Below are 25,470 nucleotides of genomic sequence, written 5' to 3'. Positions count from 1 at the left end.
ATGGACAAAGTACAGACAAAGTCATACTTCAAGATGGCTGCTACCAAGATGGCTGCTACTATAACAGCAAGCAGTTCATTTAAAGTTTGACTTGTGTCTTATGTTTGAGATTGACAGATGACAAAATAATGTCTTGTTTAAGATTGACCGTGTCGGTGACACTGACTGATTATAATGAAATAATGGCTTTTTTCCCCCTCAAGATTTTGACCGTGTCGAAATAATGGCTTATTTTCTTGAGAATTTAACTGTGTTGAAAAAAATTCTTATTTTTGAAATTTACACTGTCAAAATGTTTTATTTTTTCAAGATTTTTTTTGAAGGATTTTGTCTGATTATGTCAAAATAATGGCTTATTTTACTCACATTACTAAATATTTTAAAAATAATGGCACCTTTTCTTGAGATTTTGACTAATTACAAGTGATATAAGGTCTTATTTACAACAGGACATTTCCACAATGTTAAGTGAATAATTGGTCTATCATTATACCACTTTATCGTTTTATAGACATTATAAATAACATACAGTGGCAGAAACCACAAAAGCAAATTTACTGAAGATTACACAATCTGATTGACTATTGGATTAGGGGGAAATGACGACTGACGACTGGACTAGGGGGAAATGGTGTGCATTTGATTTTTTGACCAAAATATTCTTTTACATGCATGAGTTTTCCAGAAATAATGAAGTTCAGAAGACGTGCTTACTTACTGTTTGAATGCAGGAAGGTAAGTGTAGATAGCTATGCTGCTCATGTTGTATATGAAAGGGAGGTGTTTTCTGATATCAGCTGTTGCCCAGTCACTGAAGAAGTTATTGAGGACCCCCTGATCCCCTCCTGCAGAACAGACAGAGCATGCTTAACAACTTGTCCCTCAAACGTAGAACTGGCACAAGTGGGTGCAATGACAGTGGAGTCAGATCAGATTCAGCTCTAACTCAGCAATCTCTAATGAAAAGGTTAATGAAGTGACAATGAGGACAAGGATGCTCAACACTTCAAACAGCCTTGAGAGCAGCAGCCCAGCATAGTGAAAGTTCTTCCTGATATCTCTTGATACCAGGGAAGTTCCATTCAGTACAAGCAGAGTCCATAAAAACCTGAAACTCTGTCACTATTCATCTGGGAAACCGCAATGCCGTACTTCACCCTCCGACCTGGCGGTTATAACACTCTACTGCAGTGGAGCGCGTACAATGAGTACGTGAGGTGTGAGGCACTGGAAGAAGGTGGCTTGGAGCATTAGGCTCTTATCCAGCTGGCATTCTGAACGCAGCAGGGATTTGTGTGCTTACATGGTGGGTGGGGCTCAAATAAGTACAAACAACCCATTCACCTGCACCGCTCCCACCCAAACCAGCCCCGAGCGTTTTCAGAAACGTGACACACATACTGACTAGCGAAGAGCTGGCTCAGGGGTGCTCAAACTTGCTGAGGAACATTGTTCAAACCCTATTAAACAAACCACAAAATAATCAGTAAAGAGAATAAATGCAGCAGCTCTGTAAGATTCAGCCATGTCTGATCACCCAGCCCAGTGGTTCTCGATTTTGAGTTTCTGAAGGTGGTCTGAGACAAAAATAATTATTAAAATTAGCTAATCAATAAATGAAGCTGACAATAAATGGGACACTCTGAACAAAAAAAACAAAACAAAAAAAAAAACAAAAACAAAGAACATTTAACCAGTGTTCACAACAGATACAGCAGATATAGCATGCCTACTCGCATCCTATAGTGGTGCCAAAGTCTCTAGAGTGAGGTTTTCTGGCTTAAAGACTAAGAAAACACTCTTCTGATGATGTATTTTGATAAAACTATTTTGGAGTGGATTTTTGGGGGTGAGCGGGTTTTTCTACCAGTCAGCTGGTGCATCCACAAGGAAGGCAGATAGCTAGAATTACCACTAGGAAGCCTAATTTTCTTATTGCAACTGTGTAACTGTAGTAACTGCCTTGGAGTCATCATTACAGTGGAGAGAATGGATCACTCAAAAAAATGGCTCATCCGTTGCGCAAGACTGCAAGTTAAAAGCTGAAGTTAGCAAGGTGTCCTTGTACTAAATGAAGACTTTTTTCTTTACGATTTTGTTTGACAACTGATGACACACAAAAATGCTAGCTTTGTTGTATTTATTAGCCTATACCCAAACCGCGAGTATGTATAGGTCCGCTGGCTTGATAAGGTCGGTACCCTGCTGACTGTTTGCCGCTGCTGGTCCACCCTCAGACCACCTAGACTACTGTCCTGCATACAAGCTCTAAATAGTCCTCAAACTACTTTTAAATGCACAGAGACTTTTATTTTGGAAAATAAAATGAGACAAATACTACAAACAACTCAAAAGATAACCCAAAAGATTATGCCTAATATAAAATGTTTATATAGAAAATGTTGCTGACACTGCTAGATTAAAATTATTTACTAAAGTAATTTACGAAGTAAAGAAAAGGAAGGAAGGAAAAACAAGCAAATTGAGCTATGAGTGGAAAATGAGTGAGAAGTGGATTTTTGCCTAATACTCTGCTTACTACTGGTGGGCCATCCAGAAAAACTCCAAGCAAAATGCCAGTGGACCACCAGCTTTGCAAGCAGTGGGCCAACAGTGGCCCTCTATCCTCTTGCTATCAGGGGGGGTGTCCGTAAAATATCTTCGAAACGGGATGTGTGCAGCATAGCGCGAAAGCCCTGTTTCGCAACGACTGAGAACTGGCGTTATAAGACTGCAGGTCACATAGCAACGATTCACATTCATAAGCACCGCAGTTGATTCCTGGTAAGTTAAATCTACAACGAGAGACTGTCAAACACAAAAGTTGCGAAGATGAAGTCGCTTCTCTTTCGAATTTTCCCGTTGGAAAACCAGAAAATTTGAAAAAGAAGCTGGAGAATGAGAAGCGACTTCAGCCTTGGAAAACAGTTGAACGTTGAGAGACATTTTATGAGAAACTGGTCTATTTTAGAGGAAAAGTTTTCTGGTGGAGACGGGAGGAAAGTGGCTACAGCTAAAGCTGAAGTCCGCGCTTTTGTTTATATTTTTTAACCTAACTTATACTAGGACATTCGCACATACTGAGACATACTGGACATAAACGTTGTGGCTCCCAAGGTGGTCTGATTTTTGTTGAAAGGACAAAATGGCTCTTCTTATCATTTGTGTTGTGACTCCTGACCTAACCTGGCTTTTAATGCAGAGGGAGCCGGTTGGATTTCTCACTCATCCCGTTGTGTTTTGTTATGTGCACCTCACAGACTGTCCGGGCGCTGCACTTACCCAAGTTGCTCCTTTGTGTTCCATTAACATTGCGTTATAAATTAAATATTTAGAAAATCGATTTGACGTTTGTGAATCGATTCAGAATCGTTCACGTCCGCATCGCGATGCATCCAAGAATCGATTGTTTCCCGCACCCCTATGAATGAACATAAAAAACATTATTAGATCGTGAATTCTGTTAAACTGATGAAGCTGAGTGATCTAGTGCTGCACTGTAAAATACCATAAAGTAAAATAAAAGACATTAAACTCAGGCTTTAGGCCAGAATGCTCCTTTTAATGCATGTCCAAAGTCAGTATAATGGTTATACTGTTGATGTTAACAACGACAACCCAAATAAATAAATAAATAAATAAATAAATAAATAAATAAATAACTGCCTGACTGCGACCTATCATGGCATACAAGTACAGAACTTAATTTGTTTTTCACTTCTTAAAAGCAGTGTGACCCCCTAAAAACATTTCTGCCCACACCAGCTATTTACTTTGGTTGCTCCTAACCTCTAAAAGCCCATTGTTTCTAGCAAAGGTCGTTCTAAGAAAGTGCTCATTCACTCTGTGCATGCCTGCTGTGTGCCAGGAGCTGGTTGCTGGGGTACAAACACGTAGTTCAGTCCAGAAATGTGCAGTTTAAAAACACACGCAACAGCAGCACACCACCCTACTGATACCATTCAACATACTGTACAGTCCCATATGTTCAGAGTAAGTCTCTCTACATATGCATTATAGTGAGTAAGAACTGTGTTTGAGTCAGTGGTGGCTGGTGCTGTTCTAGGACTGTGACACAGGCACATTTAGACATGTGAAAGACGGTCAGCCAGCACAGCTACTGAACAAATGTTAAAGATTAACAGCCTGCGCTGGAGAAGACCCAGTGCAGTAGAGCAACGCTTCATCCCTAAATACTAATGTAGCCATCAATGAAAGACAGTCAGTGGAGGCCAGTTAACATACTGCAAACATGCCTGTCCTGGATATTCATCATCAGCTCTAATCCATTCAGCCATGTTCGCATTGTTTGGATGGATCATTTCTTTTATTGTTAATGCAGACATACTAGTTCATGGGGCTGATCTGTTTTGTGCATGGGTAGTGGTGGGCAACATGGCAAAAATAAAACATCACAATACATCAACACAGTTTTACAAAACTCAATGGATTGTGATTTTTTGATTTGATACATTTCATCAGTTTTTTGATAATTTTTATTGACAATGTCCCACTCACTCTGCTGCACTTAAACCAGTTAGCCATGTAGGCGGAATAGCCAAAAAAGAATTGCACAGTATAGTTCATTTCTGATGGTTTTGGTATATAAAGGAACATTTTATAAAGCCCTTTTTAGATGCTTCAGTAAACCTAATTTTGTAGGTTAACAGTGGCTTATTATTCTGGTACGTTCCTTCAGTTTAAATAACAAACATATAGAACTAAAATATATTAGAAACAGTTTTTTTTGTGCAAAATTAAAACACCCACATAATATACAGAAAAAACAGCATCAACACTTCTTCCTAACTCTAATCCTACATGTAAGCACCCAGCTGATTCTCTCGCTTGCCAAAAACTCTGATGGACGTTGTTATATGTCAGAATTTCATTGTTTCATGTCTGTTGAGCGGACACCACTCACCATCTCACTGAACTATTTTAAACACTGACTTCAAAATCCATAGTAGGTGAAGTGGCTTAAAATTTACCTTAAGAAAATTGCTAATCTGAAGTGTTTAAGATAAAACAGCTGAACTCTGTTTTCACCTCAGCTAACACTAGTCACATCATGCCTTCCCCTCAAGAACAGAGACTGTGAAGAGTTAGTTAGCTGACACCAAACGATGCACTCATTAATTATGCTGAAGGTTTTATTCCATTAAATGTATAGGAGTGTAAAATGAGCTTGAACTTCTTGGTTATCAGTGCTTTTCTGCACCACTTCATATGTGCTGTACTATTCGCTATCCAGCACCAGAGAGTGGCAGCGTTTACCCGTCCCCAGCGATGTTTCATTCTCCAGACAAACAATGTTGGACTTTAAAAAATAAATAAATAAATAAAAACAAAAAATGGATCACTGTTGGTATCAGACTTTCAGTATCGGTATTAAAAAGAAAGTGGCATAGTGCCATTTCTATCCAAAACTACTGTTTTTAACTCCACATTGTCAGGCGGATATGAACTAAAGAGTCACAGCTGCCATGTTTCTGTAGAAGGAAGGACACAATGTGCTCTGTTGATAGGAAATGAATATCGAGTCTCTCGCACACAACTTCGACTCTAAGCTGGAGGGAAGAAGTTTTCCTGCTCAGAGACCAGGAGAGAACATTACTCAACAAGAGCAATTAAAGGGATTCACATGCGTTGGTGTGTTCCAATCACTGAGTGAATAAGTAGCTTCATCGTTACCCCAGCGTGTTGGAGTTTAAAATAGGCATGCTATCAGCAGCTCAGAAACATCCCCCTGGGGCTTTCCTCCTGCGAGAGGCTCCACAAACATTACACAGGCTTCAGAGTCTTCATTTCGAGGGGATGAGCGAGGCTCTGTAAGAATGCGCCTTGCCTGCTGCTGGTTTACTTTGGCAGAAGATAAGAGTGAGGCCATGTGTGCCCACATCACCGCCGGCCATCGGCGCTGGAGGAGTGGAGGAAATGGAAAGATGCCCCTCTAGTTCACCTTCTGCCATGGATTTAACTATTAAGTATCCTTCATTTTGGACAATGTTCGCCCCTCAACGCAGCAGAACACACAAACCTCTTTCCTTCTGCTCATCACTGGTTTAAACCTTATGGTCTAAGTCCATCACTGGATTCTTAGACTTTGGCGACTCATAAGCTAAAAAACAGATCTTCTCTGAAAAGTATTATCGAAGTTTGAAAGCAATCCTGTTATATGCTGTATCCACCACTGCCCAACTCCAAACTACGAGCAACACAGGAGAGTGGAGACAAAATGTCAAAAGGTCACAGAGAGTTCAAGTCTCGCATACCACAGCACTGAAAGACCAATCCTACTAAAAATAAACCATCACTATTAGCATCTTTCAAATGCCATCGGACCATTTTGTGTCATTCACATGCAACACAAATACATCACGGGACACTTCAATGGTGAGCCCATCTGGGGCCCCAAACACAGTGACCAAAATTCCTCAACGAACAACGAGCAAGGCTTGTGTCGCATTTATTTAAAACCGCAACAGGCCTCCATTCTCATTATCACAAACAAAACAAGAACCGGTTACTTGAACAGGATCCAGCCTCCATGATGCAAACAGCCGTGTTTCACTTCCAATATTCCAACAGTGCCCCTTGCCCACCCGCACCACCTAGCAAACTAACGAGCGCCTCGATGAACCCATTTAAACTGGCTGCCAGAAATCCGAGAATGGACCCATTGTCTAATCGTGCTGAATGAAAGTCCAATTCATTATTACATGCTGCTCTGTATTAAACCCTCCTTTGTATTTCCATCGGTAATGGTGACCGCAATTGTCTGAGTCACTACATCTTTGATTTATTACATATGACCAGATGAAGAAAACAGTTTAAAACCTTTCTAGTCATTCAGTGGGCTTAAAGGGCACTGATTAAAAAAAAAACCTGAAATATGAACGATGAAATATAGTTCATCATAGGCAAACGTACAGACTTGGATTTTCTGTGGTGGTGGTGACTGGTACCAGGGGTCACAACATTTTATTTGCAATCCAAAATGACCAGTGAACCTACAAGTGTCTGAATTTTTACATGTGATGTTGATGGTAAAATAGCACTACAGTCAGATTAATTCATTTTCTCTGGGGACTATTTTGCCTAACAATGCCATATGACTGCTCCACTTTTAGGCCAAATAAATAAATAAATAAATAAATAAAACCCGAGCACTGTCCCAAGCAAGACAATGTATTCAATTTCATGTAATTTCTAGCCATGTCATTAACATGGGCACAAACAAGGCAGGTGTACTTAATAAAATGCTCAGTGGGCGTATGTTCTTAATGACTTGCCTGGTAAAATTAAAGGTTAAATAATTAAACCAATATTAAAAAATAAATAAATAAAAGACACGCACCAAAATCGCCACCACTGTGAACAATTCTGACTCTCCATCCATTCACCTATCCAGATTTAAAATCATTTCAGATGCTTAAGTAAACCTATTTTGTAGGTTAGCAGTGGCAACTGGACATTCTGAATGTCCTGTTGACTTTACTAAGAACGAACCGATATCGGTTAACTGCAGGGAAGGAAAAAAAAATTTAAAAATAATAAAAAAAACAACAAGGGAAAAAAAACAGACTTTGGCCAACACTGATGTAGGCCTGTAGGCTTACCTTTTTAGGCGATAGCACTGGTGTTGTACATTTAGCATCACACAGAGGAAAACCTTTGAAAATATGTACTATTATTCAAAAACAGCTGAGGGAAATCGGTAGGTTTTCATGTTGGATAGTTAAAGGAAGCTGCCTCTACAGATAAGATAACAGAGTTAACTGTTACAGCATGGGTGCGGATCAGGGGTCGTCATCTTCTTACAGGTGGACGATGTGGCAGCATGTTAGTTTGGCAGAGAAATAGATTTTCTCCGTTTCTGGACCTAAAGAAATGGATAGCTAGAGTAGTTAGCCTAGTTAGCAATAAAGCCATCCAAGAGCCGGCCATACGCTCTCTGCCTCCTCAGCCATGTTCTTGGCATCTTGCTCATGTGTTTCATAGTAGCAAAGTGCAACATAGATAATTACTCACTAATACTAGTAAACTTGCCACATTTTGTTGTATAGTTAAAACGTAAAAATCAGTGTTTCACTGAACTGTTAGCCTGTATATCTTTCCATGATAAAACAAACGAATGGGTGATTTCAGTATCTGAATGCTGGCACCCCGAACGTTTAACCAAGTACTCAAACACCTGTTCACGCCCCTAGTTGCTTCATGTCCAAATTTCTCAAGTCATATGTCTCATACATGTAATCAGGACATGTGCTTATGTATTTATGACTGTCAGATGTTGTTAGAATTTGGTAAACATTACAGGATGTTAAGGTCACCTGAACCAGCAGAGAAGCAGCTTTGGAGAACCATGGCCAGAGACTGCGGAGTCATCTGACACAGCTGAATGAGGGAGGCGACACGGCAGGAGGTGCGAGATGAAACATGGCAAGCAGGCTGGTGTTCATGCTAAGCTAAAAACTACAAGAAACTGGCCATTCATTATATATTTCCTCGTGTTTGTCCGCTCCTTTGACAATAAACTGGACCTCAGACTGCATCTGATCACACAGCAGGAGATGAGCAACTGCTGTGTCAGCTAAATGGAATAACCTCAGCTTGTTTTGCACTGCTTGTACATCTTGTTTATTGCGCATATGGCACATCAGTGTAAAGGTAAATCGCAAAACTAATACCTTATGAAGACTCAACCGACGCAGCAGACGAACTGGTACATCGGCCACTGCTAGCAAAAACTTGAATTCCTCTTAAAAAACACCAACTCTCTTCTGGGACTGACCACTGCGCATAAAATATACATTTCTAAGAACCTGCTCAAAAAGGAGACTACATTAATGCCGCCCCTGCTCCTAAAAGCCAGATACTAAAGGCATAGCATGAAAGAGCTTTTTGTCTGCAGGCGGCCCCAGTGCCAAATTCCCCATGTGGAGCATGAACACTTTGGAGAGCCACAGCTACTGCTTGTGAGAGACTTCGGGTTGTGTAACATGAGTGGGCAGAATTACAGCATTAGGTGTTCACTTGAGCAGATGAGGTGGGACAGTCTAATTACACCTGTCAGCATTAGAAAGAACAGCTGATATGAGGTTCGCTGAGCATGAAGTTATGTACTGAAGAGATTTCCACTGGAGCAGACTGAAGGAATGAAGAATGCAGAGAGCTCACTGGCAAGAGCGCATGAGAAAATAGGTCCATTTCAACGAACCACACCCAGAACATCAACCCAGAATACATCTGGAGGGCAAATACAGCCATGGGCCATGATGGGTCCTGGCCAGAGAAAAGCTGCTCAAGAAAGGCTTCATTCATGGGTGGTGTAAACATTCGAGGGCATTTAACAACCTCTGTCAACAAAAGTCAGATTACTATTAGGGCTTCCCAAATTACTCTGCACGTACTTGCTGAGAGGTAGCTTTTAAATAAGCAAATACCACCCATATTTCTGAAGCCACATTCATTTTAGAACATCCTAAGTCTTGTACTGGGGCCACATTTCTCTGGTTTACAACAACACGGTGTGTCTGTGCACAGACAGTCCGTCCTTAATGGCCAGAGAAACTGTACAGCTAAATCATTTTGAGGTCATACACCAAATCACCGCCAAAAACTAATGGGTGAATCAAAGACAACATAATCTGTGGTGAAAAACCATAAGGAAACCTTTTCAGGTCTACAGGCTGCATCCTAACTCTCAGATTTAGGTCGTAAATCAAATCTCAAGCAGGTTAAAAGCCACTGAGCCTTTACAGAGCAACACAGAACCACAGTATCTATTAAGATTCATTTATGTTGTTTGTGTTCCAAGCCAGAAAGAAAAAGCTACTTTTTGCTACAGAATATAATGTGTATGGCTGAGTGAGCCAACTGAAAAACCACCACACGCATCAAAAGTTTGGGGACACTTCGTCTTCTTTTGAACGTTTTCACTCGGCCTTCACGTCCACCAAAGGGTCTTCCATCGTATATGAGGTTTGTCTGAATAATGGTTTGACAGATGTCTTCTACAAACTAAGCATGAGTAATTTTGATATTCAAGTAACTGTAATGAGTTAACGAACAGATGTGGGTTTAATTGCAGGGGAGGGTGGAATAAAAAAATAATAATAATAATAATTAGGGCTGTGGGCTTTTTTTTTAGGTGTTTTTTGGTGAAAGTACTGGTTAGGAGACTAAAATATTCAGTAGCACAAAACTAGCAGCCCACAGAGCATCTGAAAAAATATTTTATAATTGAAAAATAGCCAATTTTTTATTTATTTATTTATTTTTTTATGCTGGATAAGTAACAGAGGCTGGTAATGAGCTAAACCTACAGCTAACCAGTACAATGCTGGATGCTGACAGGGACTTGGGGTCTTCTACACGAGGTCTTTTCTCCACAGTGGTCTCACCCTGCAAAAAAATGGTTTCTTGTCAAGTGAAATGATCTTAAATATTGTCGATATATCTAATATTTCCCATTTTGAGATGGTCATGCACTTGTAAGGTTATTTAGCTTATTTCTAGACATTATTTACGTAAAATTCTCACTATACTGGCAGATAATTTTGCTGGTTTCAAGCACATTTCTTAAGCAAAATTATCTGTCAATATAGTGAGATAATTTTGCTTAATAAAATTACTCAAAAAAGTAACAATGTCTAGAAATAAGGTAAGTAATCTTAAATTAACAATCTCAAGAGGAGAAATATTAGATTTCTTGACTATATTTCAAATGATTTTACTTGACAAGAATCCATATTTTCCAGTGTAGTTCGGGACCTACTTAACACCAGCCACAGTAGTCAGCCTAATTAGCAAAAGCAGCATTTCCTCTGACTTCTCAGTCACATCCTTGGCCAACACTAGTTGGATTAGTTAGCCTAGTTAGCAAAAACAGCAGCACTAGCCCCAATTTCTCAGTCAGTTGCAGAGTGTATTATAACGTACATACTGTGTCACGGTGACTTCAGTATTCGAATACTGGCACCTTAGACAGTTAACCCAGTACTCGAGTACCCATGCACATCCCTTTCAAAACTACTGATAAAAACACAAACTCTTTTGTCCTTTTGATGAATGCTGATCTCACAACAAGAAGACAAATGCATGGTTGATGTCATTATTACAAAACCAGTACTTTTGCCAGTTGTTCCTACGATTTTATAGCTTCTGAAAAAAAAAAGAAATCTCAAGCTTTCTCTTTAATATGTTATTGCTGACACAAAATGTGCTCATTAACTAAACATTTTGAAAAGCTAAATGTCCACAAACGTTTGGCAGGTAGTGTACATAAACTCAAAAACTAAAGTGAAATCTTGCAAACCTGAAAACATCATATGTTCTAGCAACACACATACAGAGGAGGAGGGTTACTTGCCATCGAAGCTGCCGTGCTCTGTGCAGTGCTGGAGGAGTTTGCCGTAGGTTTCGTTGGAGGGGCGGAAGACGAACACACCGGAGTTGAAACAGTCGGGCCAGCCTGGATCTGGAGCTGCTGATAACTCTTCTCTGTCAAATAGCTCATCAATATTCGATACCACCTGAACACAGAACACCAGATTACAGCACATAACCAGAATTACTCACCCACAGTCTCTGTACCAGGTGTCTACTGCCTGGAGTTCAAGGCCACATTACCTATATGATGGCACACGAATGTCCATATTCTCACTTCATCCCTCAACATTTGGAAGCCCTCAAAACACCCATGGATAAACAGGTCATCGATAAATGTCAAGCTGTGACTCTTAGAAATATAATGGAATGAAACTCATCATTTATGAAGTTAAGGTGTCAGCTAACTAGCTCTTCACAAACTCACTGTAAGACGTGAGGGGGAAAAAAAAAAGAATAGCAACCTGATGTCCCAGACGATTAGCATTCTCTCTTGAAAGTCCTTAGAAAGACTGCCCTTCACTGTGTAGACTGTGAGCCACATAATCTACTATGCCTTTTTGTAGTAATAGTAAAACGCTGAGTGGCACGTTCAGAGAAATTAAACAGTGGTGGGGACTGCGCCAAATGTTGGTGCCATCGTGTGCACCATTATTAAAAACAATGGTTTCGTACATGGTGTACATGGTGCAACATGTCAGGTGGCTATAAACATTCATGCAAGAGATGCCACAGTAACTTATATACTAAATTTTTCTTTTCCCGACACAATCCCATTATTGAAAACTAAAGGTCCATATTGATACTGATGCTATGTGTTTAACACATATGCTATGCCACACCCCTCCTAATTACTGAGTTCAGGTATTTGACACACCCAGGTGTATAAAATCAAGCACACAGCCATGCATTTTCCATAGACAAGCACTGCCAGTAGAACTAGTAGATCGTACTGAAGAGCTCAGTGACTAAGCGTAACACCATCATAGGATGCCACTTTTGCCAGTCAGTTTGTGAAATTTCTGCCCTGCTAGATCTGCCCTAGTTAACTGCCAGTGCTATTATTGTGAAATCTAAGTGTCTAGGAGCAACAATAGCTCAGCCACGAATTAGTAGACCACACAAACCCACAGAATGGGGCCACCAAGTGCTGAATATAAATACATAAAAAAAAAAAAAAGTCACCTATCCTCTGTTGCATCACTCTCAAAGTTCCACACTGCCTCTGCAAGCAACATCTGTCCATAAGAAAATGAGTTTCCATGGCTCAGCAGTTGCACACAAGCCGAAGGTCACCAAGCACAATGCCAACTGACCTCAACCCTACTGAACATCTTTGGGATTGTGAACCAGGTCCTCTCGTCCAACATCAGTGCCTGACCTCACAAATGCTCTTTTGACTGAATGGCTACAGCTTTCCAGACACAGACACACTCCAAAAACTTGTGGGAAGCCTTCTCTGAAAAGTGGAGGCTGTTAAAGCCAGAAAAGGTGACTCCATATAAACATCCATGGCTTTGGAATGGGATGTATGACAAGCTCATATAGGTGTGATGGTCAGTTGTCCACATACCATACAGTGTGTACTGACGAGTGACCCAAACCTTCACTTTATATCTATACCTGAATATCCAAGCAGCATTTATTTACTTTTTTGGATATGATGAGTTTGGATATCCTTATATTCAAAGATCTATCCCCCCTAAAAAGCTCCCCCAGGTTTGTTTCAGTCCTATGGGAAACACTGACATGATCTGTGAGTGCTATTTCAGGATAGATTTGTTACAGGATTGGATCAGATTCAATCTTTTTTCCCCCCTTCCAAAATCCCATCCAGCATTTTCTGCTGTTGTCCTCATATAAATGAGAGCCATTTCTAACTCATATGTTGGAAATGCTCTGAATGCCATGTTAAAAGTCCTGGGTATAAAATTTTCATTACACATATAATCAAATATCCTGGCGCAGTTGCTGAGGTATCACAGCAATGCGTAATCCACTCATAGAAACCACACGGAAGAACACACAGCACTGCAAGAATCTCATGCATGTCTTGACAGAGCTGTGCTGGCACTCTTCACCAGCCACTTGGCTTACACAGGGCTTAACCTCATTCTGACCCAGCAAGTCCACTGGCCACCTAAACGGCTCTTAGCAGTCCAGGATTTTACCTTCAGAATTCAACAGCACATTCCAGATTGCATAGAAAGTCTCTTATTAGCCTGTCAGGCTTCTTTCCAGTCTCTGGCATCGGACTCAACTTTGAATGATGCCCTCCTGCCAGTGACTCGCTATTGGTCATTTAAAATCCAAGCTTCTTTCTGCAGTGTAAGCCTACTATCTACTACCAAATCTAAAGTAAATTGTTTTAGGCTTTATCCGGTTAGCCGTTAAAACCCTGTACACGCGGTCTCTCTAGCACTTCGGTTTTTAATGTTCTCTCTACTCAACTCATCAGCCAACTGTAGAGCCCACTGATTTGAGCTGAAGCAACAAATATAGTAGGTCACAGGACTGAGCCTGATAAGCACTGCTGAAGTGGGGCCTAAAGCTAACTAGAAACTATAGGCATTCTTAAAGGACCCATACCATAGAAATCTGAATTTCTGAAAATCTGAAAAACTGAAAACTTAGGAAAGAAAATACATACATACATACATACATACATACATACATAATTTTAAATTGTTAAGTCACAAAAACAAGTATCCACCTATTCAGTGTACAATAGCTTCATTCCTCCCACTCAAGCAGAAGTTATACGGAGTGTTTTTGAATGAGGCGCAACATATACCAGCCAATCAGAACAGAGATTAACACTCCTCAGTCCTAAAGACACAGTAACAAAAACAGCCTGTTTAACTCTAAGTGATGAAGAGGTTGGAAATTGATCATATAAAAATGAAAGAATGTTTTTGGTGCATAAAGCCACTTAAAGGTGGATCTCAAAAATAAATAAATTTTAAAAAAAGCTAAGAAAAAAGGAATACGGGCCCTTTAAGTTCACTTGCACGCTGTAAAAGTGGATACCAATAAAATCTTTTTTTGGTGGCAGACTGTGAGATTTGAGCTGCGTGCCTAATTATGCAATAAAGTTTCTATGACAACAAGCCTACAATCGAGAAAATGAAGACATTCTGCTTGTGTTATCCATTAGTGCCGTTGCCAGGGCCTACATCTACATGTAGCTGGTGCCAATTGTGCATTTCATGCTGTTCTGCTATTGTTGGCTTTTTAGAAATAATTCCACATATGACATGACTTTAATCCAGAACCACTGACCCCCCTGCTGTAGGGCCATCTTTGGTCATGAATTTCAGTGTAAAGAACATTTAGCCGTAATTTTTTTAATCTCTTGACCCTCACCAGAGTGTCTGCATCCATGAACACACATTTGGAGTAGTGTGTAAGAGTCCAGCAGTGGAGCTTGGTGAAGGTCACTCCTAGGTCAGGTCTCTTCATCATGGCCAGGTGTGCCGTGTCCCCACTGTCCAACACGTCCACCAGCCTGACCTCATCATAGATCCTATGAAGCACTGCCCTGCAGAAGAGGACAGAGTTCAGTTTGACACAAATAAAGCTAATACTACTACTACTTTCTACTCTGCTTAACCATAAAAAGTGCACTAAAAGTATTGTTCTCATTTACAGGCACTTGTAGTGGAAACAGGTGTTCTGCCCTATAAATAAACTAACGCTAGTCGTCGACCGTATTTTCCCCAGCATGAACAAAAACCCATCACAAAGACTTACACCTCTGTCAAAAGCAAGGTCATTAAGATATAAATTTATACCCTATTTCTATATCAAAACAATCATGATTATTTCAAATACAGTGAAAATACAGCTGTATGCAAAAATCGAACACCTCTGGTCAAATGCTGGTTTGATTTTCTAAGTGAAAATAATTAACACGTCCTTACAGAGAACACACTTTTGCACATTTTAATGCATATTTACTGTTTATTTTCTAAATTTAACATACCAGGAGGAAAATTGTGTAAAAATATGGCCTGTGCAAAAGTTATTGCACATTTTATTTTTGGTAATTTCAGCAAATCCAAACTGTGCTGTAAACTTTGAAGAAAAAAGTCATAATTGTGTTCTCTGTAGAGCACATATCAACTTATTTTCACTTAGAAACATCAATAAAATGTAATTTGACTGGGGGTGTTCAAACTTTTGCACACTTTTGTATACTTTATTCATGCTACAAATCATTTGTACAAGAATATGTTCTAGCCTTCTACCAAAATAAGGGGCTGCTTCCTTGGCAAGGGGCTTCTGTGTAGACTCTGAGCACCTCAAAAGCTGTACTTTGTTCCATGGCTAAAACACACATGTTCATTCATTACAAACTGGTCTTTTCTTGGCTGTCACCAGAAACCTATTAGAAAAGTTACAGAACCCAGGTTTCCATAAGGTCATTTTAGCTTTTCAGCAGCTTTGGAAACAAACAGCATGATTAACTATTCTGTTTGCTCTGCAACTACATTTCTGTTAGATGACAAAGGATGAGAGATCAAGTAAATTGGTTTGTTTCCATTCACTCATTAACACTGTTTTAGAGCTGTTACTCTGGGACTGAGTATTCTGTGTTGAGCCTTTAGAGAGTCATCTTGGTTGGGCGCCCAATTCCAGTGAGATTTTGACATTTTGAGATAGATATTAATAAAAGCATCTGCTGATGTGAACCACGCTACGCAAAAAGAGATCTCAGAGGAGGAGTAGACACAGCAGTCCATAATTGCTGTGTCTACTCTTCTCTGATATCTATTTTTGCATAGCGTGGTTCACACCAGCAGATGCTTTTATTAATATCTAACTCAAAATGTTTTTCAAAGCAGCTCTAACCCACACCCCTAATCTCATTTCACTGACTGAACTCCAGGTTCGCCAACGCCTAGCTCCAATTAGCTTTTAATGAAGTCTAGGGATATCCTAGGGGTTCAGATACATTTTCAAACCTAAATTGTGAATGTCTGAATGGTTTATTCATTGTGGGATGAGAACAATACATTATTTTTGTGTTATTAAACAGATTGTGATTGTTCTTTATTGTTTAGATGAAGACCAGGCCATATTTTCAAACTACTTTATACATCATTGCTAGTATTTCTAAAAGGTTCACATACTTTTTCTTGCCACTGCTTTGAGGCAAATAATAGGCTGGCAGTATTTAATCACTTTATGTCGGCATTTACAAACAGCCGAGTGTTTTAAGCTGTCTTTTTAAAACATATTTAAGTGCTGTCTGGAAACTGTCTGCGTAATTAGTGATGGGATAAATTACAAAACAACCCAAAGATCAGCTCATGCCTATTCATCTCTTATAGGAGTGCTGCAGTAGTCTCTGGAGTGAGATTTCCTGGTTTAAGGGCTGGAATACCTGCCTGATGTATTTTGAAGGTGGAAGTAAGTAAGTGGAAGTAAGACTACAAGCGGTTTGGAATGGATAATGGGGGGCCGGGGGTGTTTCCTGTTTCACTACGTGGCCAAATCTTCGACAAAATTGTTCCTTTGATGGAAACGCATCTCAGGTTAGTGCAGTATCTCACCACAGATGTATTTATTAGCCTCTAGATCAGTGCTTTGACCAGCAGTCGCGGTTGGCTGACAGGGATTCCCAGCAGTTATGTGATGTGTTTGTGTAATGCATGCTGGGTACTGTAATGAAAGAACACTGACGTACAAAAACAACACAAGACCATCAAATCTGTCAAATCGACAAGGCCAAAGGACACGCTGCATGCTGAAAATCTAAACTGACTGATCAAATCTGGATTCGGAAAAAATTCTCTTGCAGAACCATCGCTGCCTATACCTCTACGTAGCACAACACAATCTATTAATAATTAAAAAGAAGTATGTTATTTTCCTGCCCAGCACACCCAAAAGGCTTTTTGAGACAAAACTGCTAAATGGCAAATGAACCCGGAAGACTCCACTGTGCAAACCAGCTTACCCCCCTTTCTCAAAACAATCAATGCAATCAACAATCAATGCTTGGCCCTTTGTATGTAGTCCAACCACTTCACATCCCCCATTATTGGCCCAGTTCAGATAGATAGATAGATACAGCCTACAGGCTGTACAGATTGGTGGACAATGCCATAAACATGAGGTTAATCGTGATCCCTGCTCTTTGGGAATGAAAGGTGACTTATTTCCTTTCTGGCGGCTGACTTTACATGTCGCATGCTGGCTTTCACACACCCAGGCTGGATGTAATCTGATAGAGAAGACTCTGACAGTGAGTGGGAATTGGACAGGACTAACATTGAGGAGATAACTGGGCAAAAATACAACTGTAAGGAGTCCTTCAAAGTCAGTTAAGTAAAAAAAAAAAAGAAAAGCAACATCCCATAACAGACCTCTGAAGTTGTGCTGTTGTTCTATAGTGTCTTTGTCATGCCCATATTAGGAACTCTGTGTCTAAACGGGTACAAAACGAATGGAGCTCTAAGGGGAGTTGGGGGATGGATTCACTGAAATCGCACGCTGTGGTAAACTAAAATGTTTTAAAGGTTACAAGTTTATTATAGAGATAAAATACGACTATTTCAACTGTTGGAAATCTGCAAAGGAGAAGAGTCTGGATTTAAGCTAACATTGCTGTGCATTAAAATGACATAAGACTCGCAACCTCACCAAAATACCATGCACAAGCCAGCTGGTGTTAATACACACATGTGCAGAGCTCAAAAACTCCATCCTGAACTTCAAGCCTGTAAAAACTCTGTACTTGAGTCACATTCAGTAAGAGGCACACTATTCTAATAATAATTCATATATAGTTCTCATAGTCATTGCAATGTCCAAAAGCTTTATAGAATGTCATATTATATGTCCATATTGTACAGCCCTACTCCCTTTATTCTCAATTCACTTACTGAATAGTTGTCCATTGTTATAGATAACAGTATCTCACACAGTGTCAAGCCACATAAGCAAATACATCTATTTCAGATTATAAGACAACTAAAAGACAGTCTGAGGAAAGTGTGTGTACAAATTGCATCCCTACATCATCAAACTAGTTGTTGGGATGTAAGCTTTTGTTACGTGTTAGCTTTGATTGATTAATTACATTTAAACACCAACTACATGTATTTCTAATCAACTACATTTAAAGGGGGATGAACTGTGTAAATGACATGTTTTGTAACCTTTGTAATCTCTTTAATAATCAAGGTTCTCTGGACTAATACTCTCAGGCTAGAATCTGTTTCTAGACCAGTACTGGCATGCTTTGTGATTCCACATACCTGGACTGCTCTGACACGTGGGGTCCGATGAGGGCCACCAGTTTTTTGGAGGTTTTATGGTTCCTAAGGGACTTCCCCAGCACCAGCGCTCCTTTTGCATAGTTATCATTCGTGGCCAAGGTGACGAATGCCTGGTCTGCAAAGCAAGAGTTCAATCACTTTAAAGAACAGTGTTAACGCCACTAGACGGCTCAGTATAATCTGGATCATTCTGCCTTGCCAAAGTAAGATTCTTAAAAAAGCAATTACACCACTTTCAGAGCAGGGGACTTCTGCGAGACGTCCCCTCTGGTCCACTGCACGTTAAGTTCTCTTGTCGGAGTTTAAGTGGATTTTCCATGACCTAATGCAGTACACATTCTTCACAAACACCCCAGTTTTCCAAATTCGATGGTACAATACAACTGTTCATGCTGAGAATTAAGGCAAGGCCCACTGCTCTCCTGCCTAACCAATGACAGCTGAGTGCGAGTGGAACAACGTGCTACCCCTGATTACTAACTATCGGGTGCGATAATCTTTATCATATAGACAGTGACTGATATGTTTGGTACATACTGTGTAGCAGGGTAACAGTGCACTACAGCATTGTAATACTGTATTGCAAAAATATTACAATGTGCATCACAGAGACGTGGCAATGCATTATGGAAAATAGGCATTCTGTTAGTTATGCCAATAAACAGCCCATTCCAGCTTTCTCATGTCCCACCCCTCCTGCCTTCCGGCTCTAATCTCATTCCTAAACTGTGCAACAACATGAATACAGTCATCCTTTTGCTTCATTCAAATGTTGCTCGGAACAATGTGGGAATGTCAAATCGTGAAGCCAGTATCATCATTCAAATCGAACAGTGAGTGGAGTATCATTACATCCATAATAACGAGGACTAATATATATATATATATATATATATATATATATATATATATATATATATATATATATATATATATATATATATACACACACACACACATACACACACACACACACACACACACACACACACACACACACACACGACATAATGCCCATACATAGGGATGCCTCTGTTATAATGCAGTTTGTCTTTAGCTTTTTAATTCTATTTTGTTGGCTTTACTCATCCAGGTATCTAGGAACTGATGGTTAACTGCAATACGTGTCATGCATGGGTACTTTTTTCCTCTTTTCCAGTTTTAAGATGTGTGGTACATGTACCAAAAAAACATGACCATTTTCCAGCATTTTTTATTGCCTTACATTCAAGCAGGCCGTTTTTGCTACTGTGCCTTTAAGACCGATATATAAACATACAATTTCTTTTCTGATTGGCTGCCCTGCTTTGGGCCGCTTTCCTAAAAAGAGTTCTAGACTCCTGATAACTTAAGTGTGGATGGGAGGTGAATAGTTAAATGCTATAGGCTGAATAAGCGAATATGCAAGTCATAGTTTGCGTAACATCACGAAAACAGTTCAAAACGGGCTGTTTTTGCAATTTAGTTTCCATATATGGACTGTATGGAGTGGGAAGTGAAATCTTGTTTCTCAACAAAATCCATAACAAGTAATTAAGTAAGTTTCCTGTCTGTCTGGTTAATGTCTACAAGGCTTCTGGTGTCGCCTAAGTGAGGAAAATGGAACAAAGTAGTTGAATTAACGTAAGACAGTCTATTAGCATAAAGCAGCAGCACAAATGAGTTCAACAACTTTAATACTTACCAAGTTATACAGAGTGATATGGAGATAAAGTAGGAAAATGTCACTATTTTGAATTTTAGCAATATTGCCCAGACCCAGTGATATCCTACCGTTCTCAAACTAGGCCCATTTACATCTCATTTCACTTTCAGTCTTAAGGCAGAAGAAAAAACACTGTTAAACACTTACTTTTCACACTGCTCTTACTGAACTGCTCTTAGGTGGACTAGATGGACTAGGCCATAAGCAGGGTAAAAATACTCGAATTGTACTTTGATCCTAAACTTGTACAAATCTTCCAAAATATTGTTATTCAAATATTAGACATTCATAGAACTCCCATGACTGTGCTTCTAAAGTATACATTTCACTGAATTAAAGGAGAACTCCACCACTTTTTCAGCATTTCTGTGCAACTGAATTGCATTCAGAGTGGCTTGATTGAAGTTCTCTCTTTTCTGGGGAAACTTTCAGAGTCAGATTTGTTCACAGTGGTGGTGATAGGAACCAGATGTCTGAACAGTTCAATGCCTTTAAAAGATCCCTCACAGGAAGCAATTACATGAAATGGTTATAAATATGCTGCCTGACGCCTGAGACATTGTTTTATGTTAGCCTTGAGATAAGATTTCGGCCTAAAACAAATTTTTAAAAAGCCATTCATGGTGGAGAAGTACATGCAGGGCGTTGTAGCGTCAAACAGTCCCCAAAGAAAACATTCTTTCAGATTTACAACAATTTTATCATTATCAGCATTACATGAAAACTCAAGACGTGTAGGTTCACAGGTTGTTTTGAGATAAATAAAACAGCTATATTTAGTTGTAGACATCAGGACCCCTCCCCATCACCACCACTGAGTCAGTTTCTCTGCAACAAACCACATCAAACCACTCTGAATGACTGTTTACATCTCAACGTATGAATTAGGCAGAAATGCTGAAAATATGTTTCATGATTTTGACACAGTATCAACACTTTCATAGTTTAACACCTTACAGTCACAAGCAAGAAGGAATTCAGACCTTTCTATGAGATGACATAGAACAAAAGGTCATGTCAGGCAAATATGTTAATGAATACTGAGGTATGTAAACTCTACTTTAGGCTCTTTGAGGCCATGCTGGAGTTATAGTTTTGGACTGGCTGGCCTGGACAAAGCAAATTGACACAGGCCTATAAAACTAGGGGGCTTGTGCTGGAGGCTACATTAAGCCAAGGCATTAAATGAAATCAAAACATTTGCAGACAGGCAGGCAGGCAGTGTCAGTTCCGCAGATTAAGCATCAGCAGTGAAGCGCATGTTACATAACAATGCATTCTCTCTCTCTCTCTCTCTCTCTCTCTCTCTCTCTCTCTCTCTCTCTCTCTCTCTCTCTCCCCATTATCAGACAACATCCAACCTGTAAGCCGTTCAACACTACCATGATGAGCACACAGACGACATCACAGGCAAAAGAGCACAAGCAGAAATAAACAGTAACCCTGCTGTTGGGTCACTGAAGCTTTACCACAGGTTTGCATGAGCACACACTGCTGTTCTAACAGTGTGCCCTACTGAGCCTGCACACATCATAACTGTAGTGTAGTAACTTGTTGTGTATTTAAAGTGGAATACCACCAATTTCTCAAAATTGCATAATCCTGTCATTGCTATGTAAACAAAGCCATTCAGAGTGGTCCGATATTCTACGGTCCTCTGTAGAAAAAGTTACTGACTAATTTCTTTACAGCGGTGGTGACAGGAACCAAGGGTCACAATGTCTACAACACAAATTTAGCCATTTTATTTGCTTTCTGAAACCACCAGTGGAACCTACACCTTTTCATGTTGGATTATTTATAGCCATCTTGTGTTTTAACTTTTTATAAGGGTTTTTTTTTATACAGGCATCAAACTCTAGATGTCTGGTTCCTATCACCACCACTGTGAACAATTCTGACTCTGCAAGTTTCTCTAGAACGAAACATTTAAAAATCAAACCATTTTGAGTGACTTTGTTTACATCATAACCATTTAATTGTGTGGAGCTTTTGAAAAGTTGGTGGAGTTCACCTTTAACTCAGCCTGACCTCAAGTCTATTGTGCAGACTCCGCTTCATATTAGTACTTACCACCTGACAAGGTGATCTGGGCTGTCAAAATATCTGAATTATTCCCTTTAACACTGGTAGCATCTTTGATAAAGTAATTTAGGCTACATAAATCTCTCACCTCTAGTGATTCAGGCTGCACTGGATGCAAAAATTGATAGTTTTTTGAAAGGGGCTGCCTATAAACAAGCGCTACAGTCTTAAAAAAGGATGGTTCTTCAAGGGTTCTACATAGAACCATGAACACTCAAAAGAACCCTTTGCATGATTAAAGGGTTCTCTGCATCATGAAAAAGGTTCTTCAAATTAATGGGTCTATGTAGAACCTTTTTGAAAAGGGCTCTATAGTGCACCAAAAAGGGTTCTTCTATTGTTATGATTTCAAGCTTGTTACAATAGCAGAGCCCTTTTGGTGCTATATAGAACCATTTTCAAAACCATCTACAACACCTTCTTCATCAATCTGAAGAACACTTTCATGATGCAAAAAGGTTCTTTTAAGTATTCATGGTTCTATTTGGAACCTTTTTGAAAAGGGCTCTATATGACACCAAAATGGATTCTTCTATTGTTACGATTTTAAGCTCGTTTCAATAGAAGAACACTTTTTAGTGCTATACAGAACCCTTTTCAAAAAAGGTTCTATATAGAACCATCTACAGCACATTTTCCATCAATCTAAAGGAACGCTTCCACCATGCAAAGAAACCTTTAATTATGCAAAGGTTCTTTAAGTGTTCATGGTTATAAATAGAACCACTGCCTTTACTAAAGAACCCTTGAAGAACCATTTTTTTAAGAGTGTATGGTAGGACATCTCGGCAAGGCAGCACAGTTGATCGGAACAGAAGAGTCTCAGAGCAACTCCGTTTCCTGCTACTTCACCTCACCGAACACCTCCTCACACTCAGTATTCAGGACTGCAGCGACCAAAGCAGAAGCAGAGCTGCGGTCACTCAGTGAAGATCAGCCTCACTACACAAACCCCAGTGCGGACTTTCATCACAGTAAACGAGCTGCAGGCTGCTGCTGTTAGGAAGAAGCACCTGTTCTCTCCAAAACAAAGCAAAGCCAACTTCCACCAGCTCCACCACGCAGCCAGCCAAACGCCATCGTCCGCGTCCCACCTACCTGCCATGGTTGCTCTGAATCAGGGATGAGCCGTAGTTTGGACCCTTCACCGCGGCAGCGTCACTTTCCAAGAGACTCGGCTAAAACTCCAGGACTGCATTTATACCAGCGTGGAGACCGTCAAACTGCCACGCCACGTGACCAACCAGAGCGCGCTTCCTCGCCCACACGCCCACTCTGACTGTGAGAGGCGCAGAGCTCCGCAGTGACAGCCTGGGTGAGTCTCAACTCAGCTCTGAAGGGATCTTCTCTGCACCCTACACTCTGCACCCTGCACCCTGCACCCTACGAAGGCCAGGGGCGGATTTAGTGATTCTGGAGCTCTCGTAGAAGACAGCAGTGGGGCCCTCTACATCAGGGGTGTCAAACTCAACCACTAAAAGGGCCATATTAAAAAAAAAAAAACAAATCCGTGGACCAGGGCACATCTGTGTTTTTATTTCATTTTTAATTTACATTTTTGCTAACCCAACTGACTGTTTATTCAAAATACGCCAAAACTTAAATACATACATACATACATCATCTAAACCGCTTATCCTTCTGGGTCAAAACTTAAATATAAAATATAAAATATAAAAGTAAAATATAAGAACTTGTAGTAGACCTTTGAAATATTACATCAGTACTTGAAATATTCCAAATTCAAACTCCTGCCTTCTGCCCATTGACCGCTGGGATAGGCTCCAGCACCCCCCCAGCGACCCAGAAAGATAAGCGGTTTAGCAAGTGTGTGTGTGTAAATGTTTCCAGGAGCTCGGTCTTTTAAACCTACCTATTTGCTTGACCTAGACACCTGGAATCCTTTCTTTGCCGCAAGATCATTAATACTTGGGCTCAGTTTCTGAGCTGCTGAGCTGACGTTAAGCTTTTATATTGGCTGAACTGCAGTTAGTTGTTTGGTGATATGACTGGGTTGGAACTGTGTAGAATTGAGGTGTAACCGCTGTTCCATAGATTGCTGTTGGGGTAGGACAGTCAGAGTGCATAAAGTTGCAGTGCATGCTGGGGACTGTAGTGCAGCGCATTGTGAAACAGCCTAATATTAATAGAATATTAAAACATATTTGCGGGCCAGATAGGATTGTGTTGGGCATTGTGTTTGACACATGGGCTCTAGTGCGCATTTTTAATTTAAGTTCTACACTGCAAAAAAATTATGTCTTGGCAAGAAAACAAACCAAAAATCTAGTCGATAGCCTATATCTACTACAGGGGTGCTCAGTCCTGCTCCTGGAGATCTGCCGCCCTGCTGAGCTTAGCTCCAACCCTAATCTAACACACTAGATCCAGGTAATGAAGGTCTTCGGAGGTGTCTGAACATTAGAGCCAGGGTGGTAGATCTCCAGGACCATGAATGAGCATCTCTAATCTAATATTTCTCATTTTAAGACTGTAAGAATGGGTGGCACTGTTGCCTCACAGCAAGAAGGGCCTGGGTTCGATTCCCCGGCCGGGCGCCCAGTGTCCTTTCTGTGTGGAGTTTGTATGTTCTCCTCATGTCTGCATGGGTTTCCTCCCACAGACATGCAGTTAGGCCAACTGGAGATGCTAAATTGCCCCTAGGTGTGAAATGCGTATATCTGTGTCTGCCCTGTGATGGACTGGCTGCCTGTACAGGGTGTTTCCTGCCTTCTGCCAAATGACCGTTGTGATAGGCTCCAACCCCCTCCCGTGACCCAGAAGGAGAAGTGGCTTAGAAGATGAATGAATGAGATTTAAATAATAAGAATGATAATAATACTTGAAACAAGCAGAAGTATCTGCCAACATACGGGGATAATTTGGTACAGAGTAATGTAGAAGTTAAGTAAAAAAAAGTAAGTAAGTAAGAAACAAAAATGAACTCAATCCCATTACATTTTAAGAGGAGTAATTAGTAACATGTAATGAGTTACT

At 40.2% G+C, this 25,470-nt stretch overlaps 1 protein-coding gene across 1 annotated transcript in view; it reads right to left on the bottom strand.

The window, feature by feature from the left end:
- Positions 1 to 23,720, bottom strand: part of gyg1b (glycogenin 1b) — a 29,019-nt gene extending 5,299 nt beyond the window's left edge. The window contains exons 1-5 of the mRNA XM_036582261.1: positions 23,572 to 23,720; positions 18,663 to 18,798; positions 14,761 to 14,935; positions 11,378 to 11,540; positions 719 to 845 (exon numbers count right to left, since the gene is read on the bottom strand). Of these exons, the coding sequence (XP_036438154.1) occupies positions 719 to 845; positions 11,378 to 11,540; positions 14,761 to 14,935; positions 18,663 to 18,798; positions 23,572 to 23,578 (608 nt within the window). The 5' untranslated portion in view covers positions 23,579 to 23,720. The remainder of the gene's footprint in view (positions 1 to 718; positions 846 to 11,377; positions 11,541 to 14,760; positions 14,936 to 18,662; positions 18,799 to 23,571) is intronic.
- Between the last annotated feature and the right edge of the window lie 1,750 nt (positions 23,721 to 25,470).

The sequence above is a fragment of the Colossoma macropomum genome, unplaced genomic scaffold (assembly GCF_904425465.1).
Source record: "Colossoma macropomum unplaced genomic scaffold, Colossoma_macropomum, whole genome shotgun sequence".
Taxonomy (NCBI): Eukaryota; Metazoa; Chordata; class Actinopteri; order Characiformes; family Serrasalmidae; genus Colossoma; species Colossoma macropomum.
This window is presented reverse-complemented; position numbering and strand designations above follow the sequence as displayed.